This window comes from Orussus abietinus, unplaced genomic scaffold (genome assembly GCF_000612105.2).
Source record: "Orussus abietinus isolate OABI.00-Male unplaced genomic scaffold, Oabi_2.0 scaffold25, whole genome shotgun sequence".
NCBI classification, from domain to species: Eukaryota; Metazoa; Arthropoda; class Insecta; order Hymenoptera; family Orussidae; genus Orussus; species Orussus abietinus.
This window is the reverse complement of record NW_019394504.1, coordinates 1,074,283-1,089,656: the sequence shown is the minus strand read 5'-3', so window position 1 is coordinate 1,089,656 and position 15,374 is coordinate 1,074,283. Positions and strand designations below refer to the sequence as shown.

Here is a 15,374-nt window from a genome sequence, read left to right as displayed (position 1 = left end):
TTCGGCGCTGCCGGGGCGAACAGACAGAAAACCCAATAAATCATCCCGTCACGAGGCATGAGCCAAGGCGGAGCTTCTCGCCTCGTATTAGCCAATAATAATCCTCTCCGAGGTGGAGGCCATCTTGGATTGTACGATGGTTCCTTCCGCCGTGGAACGAGGGAACGCAAACCCCGACGTCGAGGCACCCCTTGGGTCGGGCTTCCCAGGGGCGTCGAATTCCACGTGAAACGAAATTTCCACATTTCCCTATTTCCGATTTTCAACCAACATCCCGACGAAGGAACGCATCCTGCGATGTGCCACATTGTTAAGAAAACATTCTAACCCAAATGAGCAAAAAATGTACGGAGAATGTAAAAGACTGACATACAGAAATTTCACGGGACGTTTTAAAAGAAATGAAGAAAAGAAAAAGAAAAAAGAATTAGCAAGATTTTCGGCAATCCAATTTTGCGACTCGCTTTGCTGTTAACGTATTGCGGAACTTCTGGACACCCACAGGACGCTAGTCATATTCAACCACAATTTATTTCTCGTTTTCAAACACAGTTATTATAATTAATATCATTATTATTAATATGGACAGACTCTTATATAATACAATACGGTTTCGACTCGTCGAAATAATAGTAAGTAATACCATTATCGTTATCAATTGCCGCCGTCGTAATACACGTTACACCGTTATGCGGCTACGGCCGGGTCGTCGTCGTCGTCTCGGTCGTCGTCTCCGTCGCCGTCACCGTCTCCGTCGCGCAATCCTTATTACCTCGTAATTTAATGTGTACACTTAGTTTACATACTGCGGGACACTACAAAATAACTGTATACGCTTCACTGTTTATCGTAACGTCGTATTCTGTATTTATACATATATATCCATATGTATTTATATATTTATATATATAGATTCATTTATTTATACTTTTGTTGCTTTATCAGTAATCGTTCGGTAAGTAATGCGCACCTACGTATCTCGGCATGTAGACACCTAGAATTTTGTTGCATCGTTTCTTCGCGTATGCGTGCGTACTCGTTAACGAAAGGACGCGTATATCAATTTTTCTCCTCTTTCTTCGATTTTAGATCGCGGAGCGTCTACAAACTGGGTTCTCTCCTCATTCTCGGCAGGGCAATTTCGCAGGAATTTCAAATTAAATGGCGCCCGTGTGGGGTAAAATCTTCCCGTTTCCTAATGGCCAAAAAAAAAAATCAGTAGTGAAATCAACAACTCCGAGTGGGATTAAATTAGCTATTTAATGATCCCTTTCGGCGTGCACGTGGATCCTCAGCAGTGGATTCGACGTTTTCAATTATACATTTTTTTTTTCAGATTTGTCATTTTCGCCCATCACGGGGCCATTTCTGCTTGTATTTCTCTCTTTTTTTTTTTTTTTTTATAGGCGGTCGATGACGCGGCGGCGCTCGTAATATTGTCTTCTCTTACTCTAGCTGTCGATTAATTTAATACGAATCCCCCCTCGTCATTTACAGGACACCCTGTAATAAATAGTATCATAGAGCTCCGGCTACTGTACTCCGAAATGTATTCTAGGGAACAGGTACCTACTTTACCTACACGGTATCTCGTATACAGGGTCGCGGCTCGCGATTCGATACCACGACGTCAGACGTCGCCGTTCGCATTGCCCTGCCGATAAACAGAACTCTTACCTCGAAATACAGTTTCTCGATCGACCGGTCCTACCTTCCGTCCTACCAGCAATGGAGAATACCTTCAAAGGGTTTACCGGCAACAAAAGCCCCCGCGAAGAGCGCTCGACCGAAAATAACGCCTCGAAAGAATTCCCTCAAACTCCGGACCGATTTCGATCTAAAAATACGGTATCCAAAACGACAATTTTCCGAAATCACTGTATAAAACCTTAGCCATACTTTAACGGTATCACCCGAGCTGTACACAGGAAGCGTCAGAAAGGATTCTCAAAAAGGTAAGACGGAGAGTGAGAAGCAAAAGGAAAATAAAGGGACATCGAGAAACGGCGATTCGATCGACGGTGCGACATCGCGATTTCTTGGGGCAAATCAGTCGCGATCCGCCATCTTGATTAAGAGTGATTCCTTTATTATTATTTTTTTTTTTCAATTTTACGAGATATGGAACTCGGGAAGGAGTTCCGCCCCGAGGCGACTGTTTTGCCCCGCACTGAGACGGGTGCAATTTTTGAGTATATCAGTCTCTTAGCGAGGTGGAGTCCCTTGAGGCCGCTCGATCGGCTTATCACCTGCGCGATAAGGTCGACCTCGCGAGGCCTCGGTGCCTCCACCTCGGCGGAAAGCGCATCGGACGTAATCGAGTACAATGCCGTTAAGTAACGACCGTCTGAAAAAAGGAGACATGGGAAAGAACAATAAGAAAAAAGGGGGAAAAAAAAGGGATATCAGGGGAACCGTCGATTCCGTAGCTGCACAAAATTCAGGGTTCTCCGCGAGTGACACGCATCCACATCCCCTCGGCGATTCCCTATCGAACGTAACTGCTATATTCGGACTAGTTTGGAACGAGTTCGACTATGGTCTCTCACCGGCTATCAGAGTGCGCCTATGCGCGAGTTAGCTTGCGCGGTACTTATCAGTGAGGAGGAAAATCGGCCCTGGTCTTAAGTTCTCGGTCCTGGTCTCGTAAAAAGTGCGCTACCTAGGCCAAGAGTAAGTCCTGGCGATATTGGCAAAACCAAGACCAAGACCGCAAGACCAGGTCGGACTTTGCTCATCTCACCGGTACCTATAAGGCCGGCTGTAGCGGGTCTCGCGATCACCCCTGACCTCGCGATAATCTGCCAAAGACGGAGTTCAGGGCCGCCGGGAAACGGAAACGGGGTTGGCCCGGAAGCTGGGACCTTCCTCCGGGTCCGTCGGATTTCGTACATAATTCTAGGCATACGCAACTAGCGACACCCGCTGGGAAACGGCAGCAGGGCCAGGAACTCATCGGCGTATGCGCGAGCGAGGACGTGGCTTAGATTTCCCCGATTTATCTCGATTGATTCCCTACTTCTTCCGAGTACCCGAGGATCGAAAATGGCCGCCGACGACCCGGAAGTCGACCGGGAAATTTTGACACCGACCTCGCGCCGCTCGTTTCACGGGTTAATAAGTAATCATCCTCGATTGAAAGGAAAATACGACGTGAGATCGAGCGGAAGTCCAGTGACAATAATTCGAGGGAGGAGAAGAAGAAAAAAAAAGAGAGTCAAGAAAAACGAGGAACGAGAGAACGTCGTCGGTCCTTACCGGGGGAGGTGAGAGCTCGCAGTACAGATACATCGCAAGGCAGTGGTGCGTTGTAAAAAATATTTATTACACATTCGGTGAAAACAAAAAGGGGAAAAAGGTCCACTTTGTAAGAATATATAACAGGTTATTAATAAATACTACGCAACTAAATAATAGCGTTGAAGACAGGCCAGTAGCTACGTCTCGCCGCGCGTCGATAATTCACTCGCTAAAAGAGTCCCGTTGGCGTTTGCGGGCCACCCCGATAAAATATTAAATTTATGTACACCCCCCGCAAACCCCCAACGAGCCGTCCTCCTTTCACTAGTTACGCCGTGATCCCCCTCCCCTCCTCCTACGGAGTTTACATGCGAATGGGAATTTTCACTGCAATCGGTTAGTCGATCTTCGGATCCGCCAAATTTTGTCCACCACCGCCCCCGCCCGCTGCAACCGACACGCCTGTGTGTGTGTATTGTTTGTTTTTTTTTTCTTTCTTAACCCTAATCCTTAAGTTTTAGACTTTAGACGTTAGCTTATCCCTTAGGCTCTAACCCTAATGACACACCTCCGTACGTACGCATTTCTTCGTTTTCGTTAACCTCTACTTTACATACATCCACGGTACTTGCGTATTTTTTTGCTTTAATTAATTTTAATTACGTATATCTGTATTTACCTTTTACGCGGCTATATACGAGTAGAGATAAAATATATAATTTGCATTTATACTTTTAGTTTTTAAACCTACGAATCCTTTTCCCATTCTCGGTGTATTCTTTTTTTCTTCCGCGTTGTATCTATAGAAGCGGGACGAGGACGCGTATTCGCGAGGCGAGCCCCTCGGCTGCGGTGCCAGTGCGCGGCCGACAGGGAAGGGGTAAAATGGGCGTGGCTAGCCAATAGTCCGGCGTGCCGATTGGCCGCTTCCCCTGGAGCCAAGGGCCGCGCAGTAGCGCCGACCGAGGGGCTCGTTTTCTCCAGGAATCTACGTCCACGGCCTACGTATGAGGAATTATTTAATATCCTGGGGATATAGAAAATTGTTTACGTACATTGGGTGTCTCTCGGCCACCGCTCGCTGCGACTGGTCGGATGCTCGAGGCCGGCCACGTCACCGAGATGCACTTTCCCTTTATTTTTCCCGACTCCTCGCAATACTATTGCACTTTTCCGCAACCCATTTCGTGGAAATATTTCCCTAAGTTTTCGACCGAACGGTGAAAGAGACCACTCCAAAATGTCCAACCCGAAGTGCAAGAATGCTCCCGCCATCCCATGCAGTTATTTCCCTACCTTTAGGAGACAATCACGGTATACGAATCCCATGATGTCGATGTCGCGATCAAATCGGAAAAGGACGAAAAACGTCATCGACGGGTGACATGGCAGACTCGATCGTGTCTCGAGAGCGTCTCGAAGCGAGCGGAGGCTTCGGATTTTCCTTTTTTAACATTTCGTTGCGCATCAAAAATCGAAATTACATAAATAAATCTCTCGAGAAAGAAAGGCCGGTCGTGCTCGATGAACGCGCGCGCGCGAGCTGGACCACGTTTTACGTATATCAGTTCTATGCGTCATTATACAAAGTGGGGAGGGGACGGGGCACCGAGGTACCCCAAAATACTTCGCGACCCTATAGATCCTCATCTCCGTTCGCTCTCCTCTCTCTCTCTCTCTTTCTGTCTCTCATCCTCTCGCGCTACATGCACCCGCTCCCATTCGCTCTTTCTCTCTTTCTCTCTCTCGCGCCATCTTTAAATAGAATATGCGTCTCTCGACGGTACATTATTTCATTGCGTATATCGTAATCGCGTACAATAAACTAAGTGTCGAACTAATTTTACAACACAGCACAGAATTCGCCGCGGCGCCATTCGGCTGCCGAGAGCCGAAGCCACCGGTTCGCCCCCTTTCTCTCTCACTTTCGTTTTCCCCCGTGCCTCTCCATTTCCCGCGATTTTCCCGGCTCGCTGCGACCCGATAACGCGCTCGCGACGATCGGTCGATTGATCGATTCCTCGATCGAATCGGTTCTTCCCGATCGCGTCCGCGGACTGCTCGGTCGGACCGGCGACATCGGTCTGGTGGAAATCACCCGCGATGCCCGAGAAACAGTAAAAAAAAAAAGAGCACGTAAAAAGATAAAGAGACTGGAATTACATAGAAATTTCCTCTCCCCCTCTCCCCATGGACGGTTAATAATGGCGGCACCCCGTAAGGGGCGTCGAATCTTGTAGTTTCTTGCTTCCCTTCTGTACCGAGAAGGGGCGAACATTTTTGGAATTGCCAGGTAATCCCCGGGTAGAAAAATCTATAGATCCTTAAAATATCTCCCGTTGAAGTCTTGGATGGAGACATGCGCGCGTAACTTTTTTTAGTAATTTTGTGGTACTAAGATAGTCCTATCGAAATTAGTACACGTTACATAGTACGGTAATGGCGGAACCGCGCGCCCGGTCCGACGTAGTCGCGAAGAATTTCCGATAAGTCGAGGGTAGATCGATATATCGAGCCGATCGGTTCGACGAGAGGAACCCGAGAGAGGAGCCTGGAGTCGGTAGACTCGTGCGCGAAGCACTACTCGTAATCTAACGTTAAAGACTGACCTTGTGACGTCACGAGCTGCCACTCTGGTTCCCGTTCTCCAGGGCGAAGGAGCCCATCCTGGCCCCGTTTTCGGGATGCCATCCGCGTCCGCCTCGGTCCTCTTTCTCTCCCTCGACGCGTGTCGTTCTTGAGACGAGTCAATAGTAAAAATCCTACAGTATCGATATTAAATATCACCGTGTATCACTGGGTGCTAAGAGGGTGAGCGCGAAGGCGGCGTCTTCGCCCCCGACTCGACCCCCGAGTCCATCGTCCCCTGGCGAGTGCCTTGGCCTTTTTGTCCCGGGGTTGCTTCACTTCGCAAATCGTGTCCACGTCCCTTCCTCGCCTCTCTCTCCGTTCCCCTCGCCGAGCCCCGAATTTCCCCTCGCACCCTTGCCCATTTCGCGGACCCTCCACCCCCTTCGAATCGATTTAAGATCACACTTGGCACAGTCGACCGCCAATCCACGCCTCGCCGAGCCACCGCGGTAGTCGCTAACTATCTAAACCATCTCTAAATTACTAAACCGTCAATCTATACCGCCGATAGAGACGTAATGAGTAACCGCTATCTACACTAGCAAACGCTACATACGCTCCACACGTGTACGACGTAAGAGAATAAATAATAAAACTCTCCCTAAGTAATCTCTCCACCGGGCCCTTTCATTCCTCCACTCGTTCAGGTTCTCCTTCGCTCTCGTTCACCGGCCATGTTCCTATCTCTCTCCGTCTCGATCCCATCGTTTCCCTCTTAAGCCATCCTCGATTCCTCCGTCTCGCTCGCGCCCAAAGTAGGGACCAACCGGTCCGGCCCGATCGCGTCCTCTCCGTCGCTCTCAATTCGAGCCAGCGAACCCTCTTCCGTCTATTTTTCCCTCTGGACTTCGGTAAACGATACACCGCCGATTAAACTAAACGGAGGTTAACGCGGTTCCGATTAGCGCGCGATCGAGTTTCCGCGTCCGTCCTTTCGCGAGCCCGTCGCCGTAACGCATCCCCGCCTTCATCTCTTTCTCTCTTTCTCTCTCTCGCTCGCATTCTCTCGCTTTCTCTCCGTCCCTTTCGCGCATATCCGCCTTTCGCTCTCGCTCACTCGTTCCCTCGTTTACTCGTTCTCTTACGTATTTGGCCATCTCGCGCCTTCGCCGCGTCCGCCGCGTTCTCCACGTCCGCCATCTTGGTTCCGGTGGGCGCCGTGGCGTTCTCTCCCGGTCCTTCGTCTTCTTTTTGGTACGAGCAACTTGATTAACACGACAAGATAAGCGTCATTGCTGCGGGGGTCATTTGGAGGTCATCGGGGGAGGAGGTAGTGCTGGAGACAAGGTACGACCCTGAGAGATGAGACCTCTTTGGAAGCTCATTCTTCGGATTCTCAGCCCTGCGGCGACGTTTGCGGCGAAATGTCCGTGTCGCCGTCGCCCGAGCCCGGCTCGCCCTTTGCCTTGTTCTCCTTCTTCCACTTCATCCGTCTGTTTTGGAACCAGATTTTGATCTGTCGCTCCGACAGGCAGAGGGCGTGCGCGATCTCGATGCGTCGCCGCCTGGTGAGGTATCTATTGAAGTGGAACTCCTTCTCCAGCTCCAGGGTCTGGTACCGCGTGTACGTCTGCCGACCCCGCTTCCTCTCTGCAACACCGAATAGAACGAAACTAGGTTAGATCTCTGGACAAACGTTTTACACGCCTCCAGTTTACAATTTCATAGCGAGTCCTCGAGGGGTAGAATTTACAATTTCGCTACGAACTTCTGGACCGAGGGGCTACTCCCTGGGAAATCACTGAAAACGATTCCCTTCTTCGAGACTTGCCATTGATTTCATACGATAAATAGCAAAGTGACCTGCGGCCTTAAAATAGGGACAATAGATGATTTCAAACGATCTCTGCTCGGGATTTCCAGCTGATCTCCACGCGATATCGAGCATTAAGGCGATGCGAAAGTGGCGTCGAAGAGGTTTCGTTTATAATACTTTTCTCCCAACTTGGTTTACCGAATAGTCCGAAACGTTACAACGCGAATAGGGAGACTATAAGGGAGGTCCTGAAACTCACGAAATTTCAATCCCTTTCAAATTTGTTTATAGGTATTTTGAAAATAGTTTATAGAAAATGAAATTTCGCGAGCTTCTGGACCAAACTTAGGGTCTCCATATTCACGTTTTAAAGCATGAAACGATTTGAGACACCCAGTTCGTAGAAACGTTTTATGAACGATTGAGCCTCCGGATGGCACTTTCACATTCCCGATCCATGACTTCGAGAGGGAATAGCCCCTCGTTGTTGACCGAAAGGACGGAGTACCGGAGAGCTTCCGGAGTTCTCCTTCTCCGATGTTGAACCTCCGGGCAGGATCCCATCCATCCATCGAAATCGTCAATCGGTCGATATCGAAGCCGGGTCTCGGTAGCGAGTGGTAACACGGGGTATCCATGCCCAGGACCCAGACCCCCAGAAGGTGTCCATAATCGCGGGCCCGGGGCCTCGCGGGGTGCAATCCGCAGCGCGCTATCCCCCCGCCCGATCTCGGTGTGTAGCACGAATCGGCCGAAGGAGAGAATATTAATTGCGGGCACGGTGGTGGTTCCCGGCCTCGCAGGCGGGACCCTGCGAGGTATAATCCGAAAGGGTTAGGTTAGCCCGCCACGAGCGCGAGAGGGCACGGGGAATATTTCAGGGCGGCCGGGAGGGGAAAAAAGGAGCGCTCGCCGCCGGGCCCGGAGGGAGGGCGAGGGGGCAGGAAGAAGAAGAAGAGAGAGAGGAATAAGAAGAAGAAAACTCCTTGGCGAGCATTCGAGGCAAACGCCGCCCGTCGCGCTGTCGGCCGATGAAGACGGATGGCGGTTCTCCGCGAGGAAGAGAGACGGAGGACCCTGGCCCGGAAGAAATCCCCGGTGCGACGAGGAGCGCCGCTCTGGACCAGCGGAGGCTGGGAGGGCGGAGGGGCAGACGGATCCGGAGGAGCTCGAGAGACGCCGTCCCAGCGCTTGGGAACACATCCTCTTCTCTACGGACGCCCTAACGTTCCCTCCCTCGGGCTACGCTCTCAAATTAACAACATACCGATCCCTGCCGCCCTCTCGCTCCCTCCGGCTTTCTCTCCTCTCTCGCTCGCTCTCTCCCCCGAGCTGGATCTAGCCGAGCGCCGCCCATCCTACATCGACCGAATTCTCCGCCGATTCTCCACCGGACTCTCTTGGGTGGTATTCCGGGGAAACGGGCCATCCGAGGGACGTCGGCTCCTGGGTGGGAGGACCTCCGCTGGCCGAGGGGGACGGGATGCCGTAATCGAGGAAAGGACCGACTAGGGGCACCGGACGGGACCCTCGATCGCGGTTCCCGGACGTGGTCGGATCTGTATAGAGATTTGGTATATGTACTTGCACGCAATAAATAAAAAAGGAAAAAGGACTAATGCGGTGGATCTACCGAATCAGGTCGGAGATAATTTCAGATGTTCTCTTGAGATGGTTCGATGGACCGAAGGGTTTTGGGTAAATCCTTTTGGGGATTATTGAAAATACTTTCGGGGTATTAACCGGGTACTTAGGTATCTAATATTTGGGATGATTTATTTACGGTGTTTCGGGTAATCTATCAAATGATTTTCTTGAGTACATTTCGCGAGGCCATTTTACGGGTAGTCCGCGGAAATAATGGCGACTCGATTGGATATATTTAAGAAGTAACCGCGGGATGGAAGCGCGTAATGCCTCGCCGCTCCTCGTCTCTTGAGGGGCGCGGGGTTAATTAAAGAGACGGCGACTCCGGTGCAGCGAATGCGCACAGTGCGTGTACACAGAGTGCACGGTGCATCCACCCTGTCGGACAAGTGCACAGATCCGGCAGATCGCCGACCGAGCCAACCGATCGGACATGCGTTTTGCATGCGGCTCCTAGCGCTCGCTCCGAGCGGTGCAACGAGAGTGCATCGAATAAATTACCGATTATACTTTCCCCACGACCCAAAGACCAGGAATCTAAATTAAGACCCCGATAAATAAATGACCAAACATTCCCCAACCCGGGATTAAATTCAAGCGATAGAAAGTTGACGATAAACCGAAGTGCACCAAAAAAAAAAAACAACCAGCCCCGTTTTGTTCCTTCCGAAATGCCATTTTTAAATGCAATCTCTCCTAAACTTCCTTTGCACTCGGCGCCATATTTCCATCGACAGCAAACCGAGGTACGACTATCAGGATGAGTCCTTGAAGAAGGACCCTCATCCTCGTATCACGGGGTCTCTCGAGGGCGAGTGTGGCCGATATCTCTGGTCTCGCATTTTCCAGGTTTCTCACAGAGTACACGGAAAAGTGCGGGGGGGCCCGATCGGGAAAAGTCTCGGGCCGGGTTTCGGTCGGTCTCGCGCTTACGGAGGTGACTTTAAACGCGCGGCAATAAATTAACGGCGTTGGGTTACGCAAGGATCAAATGTCCCCGGGAGTATGCCGAGAGATTTATGGGTCTGCCTTCACTGGCGCGGCATGAAGGAACGAAACGGAACAGAACAGAACGTACACAACCGTCGCTTATTATAGGCTAGTCGCTCTCGAGGCCTGCGAGCGGCCTTACCGACCGGTCAGTAAGTTGGCCGGGCCCGTCCGGCCGCGGGACACGCGGGACTTTTTCAGATTAACGGCTAGCCGGATATTGTAACCCGCTAATAAGGCGCGGCCGGCACTCGCAGCCCAATTAACCCGAGCTTCGCGTAGGTGTGCCCCGAGAGAGAGGCCAACCTTGAAACGCGGACCGATTAGATAGGCCGGCCCCATTAATTTGGCCCACTCGCCCCTCGCGAGAGGCCCGGGCCCTAACATGCCAACTTCGGGCCCAATCCTGACGTAGGTCAGCGTGAAACACGCCGCCGATTTATTGCCGACGTGGAACCCCAAAAACTTCCCCGATTAGGCCCGGGACCACTTTCCGGGGGGATCGCGTTCGATTCGAGAACAAGGATTAGCCCCGGTGCCGGGCCCCAGGTGCTCGCTTCAAAGAAACGGACCCCTCTTTTTGCTCATCCCCGAATACTCGGAAGGCTGCCTTACCCTGATTAATGTAATCCTAATATTCATAGACTTTCGGTGCAAGACCGCGGTCGAATTAGAAATTTCATGCCCCGAAAGGTTTTCTTTTCCAACTCGTGCGGGGAATTTAATTCGCTTGATAAGGATGTTATCACGTTGCGAGGTCCTTTAACACTGCACGGGTCTCGGAGACTTGGAAGGGGGAATTTTTCATCGAGGTCAATCTTGACTCGGGGTGATTTTTCGTGTTTTTTAAATTTAATCGATGTTGTAAGAAATGTCGGGGAATTTTATTAAGCGAGGTAGGGCGAGAGAGCGGAGTCTTCCCTCTGGGAGAGACGAGGGACTCTTCTTGAGCGTCTTCCGGGTAAATCTCCCAGACCGGCTCGTACTCCCATTCGGGGGCTAAAATTAACGACACGGCCCGGTCACCTGCCAGCTTTCCACGTGTACGTTCCACGTGCACCCTTGTATGCGTCGATGATGGCTGCTAAGCAACCCCGAGTCACAACAAGGGTTCTCCATAGGTACCGTGTTCCTCGACCCGCCCGAGGAATCGAAATGCGTATTTCTCTGTATATTCCCCTCCCCTTCGACCGTACCTACCAATTTCCGCGAATACCCCCGATAGGAAATTACGTGACGCCTTGAAGAAATTCAAATCAGCCCCTTCGGTTCTCTTGGTCGTTCTTCGGTGACTTTAAGAAGAGACCCTGAAGAAGCCGCGCCGCGTCAAGTCTGGCGAGTTCCCTTGGAAATAATTCAATTCCCTCGCACGACCTTCGCCTAAGGAGCGACTTTAATAATCCGCCCCGACGTCTTCACCCCGAAGTGACGTCGACGTCGACGTCAGACCATACGTGGGGTCCATCAGAATCCCAGGAGACCCGACATATCCAAAGCGACGTCCCGAGGCTGCATGCTCGAGAGAGCCATGGCGGTTCTCCAAAGCAAAGGGGTATTCCGTGGATCATCCATCATCGTCACCCGTCCCTCTCGCCTCCTCCTGCCAGGCCTCGGGCTTCATTTTCTCCACGCTCCTCCTCTCTTTTCCCCGGAGCCGTCCTCTTTCTTCGGAGGTTCCCCATGGCCGCCATCGCCAGGCCGCCCGAATTTCGTCCGGGATTATGTGGGGAAACGTGAGCTTCCACGTAAAAAAGGGAGCGAGAAAGGGGAGAAAAGTCCTTCCCATGACCCGCGTGAACTCTCGGATTGACCTTATCCATTAACGACTCCGCCACGTGGCTTAAAGAGGGACCCAATGAGAACCCCTCCACCTCCTGGGTGGATTTTCTTCAGGGTTTCTAGACGCCCAAAATGGCGGATCTCTAGAAATTCTCGGGGAAACTCCCTTAAATATCGAGATTTAACCATCGAAGTCTCGTGATAATTTTCGCTTCCTCTCGATTTGGTGTTTATTTAATTTAGGGTTGAATTCATCTCTTTTTTTTCTTATGGGGTAACGACTTTTTTTATGCACCCACGTTAATTTAGGGTAAATATCTCGTCAGGTTTGGACGTTTCATCTCGATCACCAGGATCGAGAGTAGAATGTCGTTCGGCAGCATGCCGCCGAGTAACTCGAGCCCCATCTCAACATGATCGCACCATAACGCGCTTATTTATAAGCGAACCCGTTATCATAAATCTTTCCACGAAGAGGGATTGCAATTATCTCGCACATATTAAAATCCCCAGTCGGTTGCCGATACGCTACATCTTTTTTCTTTCCAGGGCGATTGCCTCAAATCGGAATGTCAGTCGCGATGAATGGCGCTCGCGATTCCAGGTTATACACGTGAAAGTGCTACCACGATTCCGTTAATTGCGTCGCGGAAGCTGGAAATTACGTAGCGAGCGGTTATTACGGCAAATAAGAAGCGTCTTCGGAATCGCCGGAGAAACGAGGAGAGTCGACCGACAATGAATTACCTCACAATTTCCACCGCAATCCAAGAGCAAGTATTAAGTAAGATACAGCTGAGAAAAAGTCTACTCTCCTCCAGGATCAACTGCTATGTACAAAAATGGGGAAAAATATTTTTTTCTGGATTATCATCAAATTGGATAAAATTCACCTCCCACGCCCTGACGGATTCTTTCCCGACGTTCCTCGGCGAATGGGACAGAGTTCCGAAATTCCGAGTCAGTTTTCGCTTTTCATTTTTCGAACGTCCTCGACTCCGATTTCCGATAGGACGCGCCGAATAATCCTATGCAAATGGCCGCAAAATGTAACGCACAACGCGTGCGGACGAATGCACTCGTCTCATCGATCGCATCCGCCATTGTCATGTTGCCAGACAGTTAAGTTTGCAGTTGCAAAAGAGCGCTCGTTTATCACTCAACAGGACGCAGGTGCCAGCGAGTGTCGAAGCTGTCCTAAACTTTCCAATCGCGAAATTCGGCCGGGCCGATAATACGATAGGATATTAAACCCGGCCATAATACCGGCCATGAATACAAAATTCGAGAGACCCGGCAAAACCGAAGAGCAGAGGTCGCGGCCGCGATTTTTTTATTCAATTTCAATCCCCCCCCTCTCTCGACGCGGTCGAAATTCGCGAATCATCGGAAAAGACCGGCAAAAAGGGCCGTCGAAAAAAAAAACAAAAAATGATAACGCGTGATTTACGAGGAGGGACCGCCGCCCGAAATTGTTAGCCGCTCCCGCTAATCGGCCTACCTGAATCGGCGCTCTCAGAACAAGGGCGAAGCACGAATAGTGCCGAAAAGCGAGGCGAGGTAAAAAAAAAAAAAAGAAGAAGAAGAGAAGGACGAAATCTCGAAAAAAGAAATCCCATTTCTCGGAGTCTGTAAATTAGCGCTCCCTCCACCGGCGTGGAAACGGGACAGATTTGGGAATAATCGTCGAAAATGACCTGCCCCTCAGAAAAGGCTCTAATCAGGACTTACACCTGCCATTCGATATCAACCTCGATCCTCGGATGAATAAAGCCTGAATAAGCGATTATCGGTCCGACAAGCACGTAGAGATTTTCTTATCGCGGTAGTCAATCCGCGAGGGTCGAAAATCTCATTTTATTGATTTAAAAGTGAGTCCCTCGTATTCAAGAATTTATTGATCCTCTGGAATTAAATATCGGAGCCACTTTCCAGGGCAGAACGTTTCTTAGTTAAGAGCCGATAATTCTAGGAGAGATAAAAAAAAAAGAGTTGCAAAATCGTCGCGCCCTTAGGGTCGAAATTTTGGGAGAAAGGCGAGCGTGTCGGCGTGAAAATATCGGGAAACCAGCGAATCGAGGTCCGGACCGATAAGCGATCCGGGTGGAGGGGCATCTATAAGTCTCGCCATGCATAATTCATGGCGACCCTCGGGCCGTCTTAGGTTAGGTTGCCGCGGGTTAAGGGAGGTTAGACCGGCCGAAATTCGCGGGGCGCGGGCAAGGGCGTCAGGGGTTCCGGAGATCGTTAGAGTCACGGGCCACGTGCCGACATCTGTGAGGAGAGGCCGGGACTCCAGCCGGTCCGTTCCGTTCCCGTTCCGCTCCGTTCCCGCGTCCGCGGTTCGCTGCACGCGCAGTCGCGAGTGGACCGCTTATCGGCCAATCGCGGCACGCGCTTCGGGACTAGCTTCCCGGCTTAACCGAGAGATGGTACGAGTTGGCTCGTTCACCGGAGTCGCGCCACTGCAGGATCGACGGTCCTGCCGTGCAGGTGCTCCGCAGGTGCGCCGCTCGCCATGTATCGCGTACCCTCCGCGAGAAAGTGAAAATAAAATTCACGATCAGCCCCCTCTGGGTCAATTTGAGAAATTGCCATTTCAATTCTTATCGATTCTCGATTACCATCACACGACCGATCGACTATTAAGGGTATGCGAAAGTGGCATCTGAGACAAAATGAGACTTTTCGCCGAACTGGGTGGACCGAATCGTTTCAAGCTTTACGACGTGAATATCGAGGCTATAAGGAAGGTTCTGACTCCAATGAAATTTCATTTTTTATACTAGTAATCAAATTTAAAAAAAAAAGTTAAATTTCACGGTCGTCAAGACCTTCCTTAAAGCCGCCACATTTACATTGTAAACTTTGAAAGAATTCGATACACCTGGTTCCGAGAGATGTCTCATAAACGAGACCCCTGTGTCCTCACTGTCACGTCACCTTAAGGTAATTTGGCAATTTCAAAAATAACCCAACGTTTTCGAATTCTGGGAGGAAACCTCGACTTTGATAGGATATCTCTCAACAGGTACGAAATCTGGATTTTTAATAGGATGATTCTTTAATGGAGAAAGTACTTCCGGCTGAGATATACCGAACCGACGTTTCGCGGACGGACGTCGCGAGGATACTGAAAATCGCCGGATCGAGTACGAGGATTACGGCCGAGTAGCTGTATTTTCCACCCCCGTAAAGTTCGCACCTTCTTCCGGGTCGGCCCGCACCGGAGACGATAATTCCTGGACTCGGGTAATTCGGACCTCAGGGGTTTGACGGAATAAGAGCGGAATCAGCAGGGGTTACAACCTGCAGGCTCGGCCCTCGCCCG

At 50.6% G+C, this 15,374-nt stretch overlaps 1 protein-coding gene across 3 annotated transcripts in view; it reads right to left on the bottom strand.

Annotated features, from left to right (window-relative positions):
* Positions 1-1,371: 1,371 nt before the first annotated feature.
* Positions 1,372-15,374, bottom strand: part of LOC105697646 (homeotic protein antennapedia) — a 110,614-nt gene continuing 96,611 nt past the window's right edge. For all 3 annotated transcript variants that reach the window (XM_012421142.1, XM_012421144.1, XM_012421143.1), the window contains exon 3: positions 1,372-7,461. In XM_012421142.1, coding sequence (XP_012276565.1) covers positions 7,208-7,461 — 254 coding nt within the window. In that variant the 3' untranslated portion in view covers positions 1,372-7,207. The remainder of the gene's footprint in view (positions 7,462-15,374) is intronic.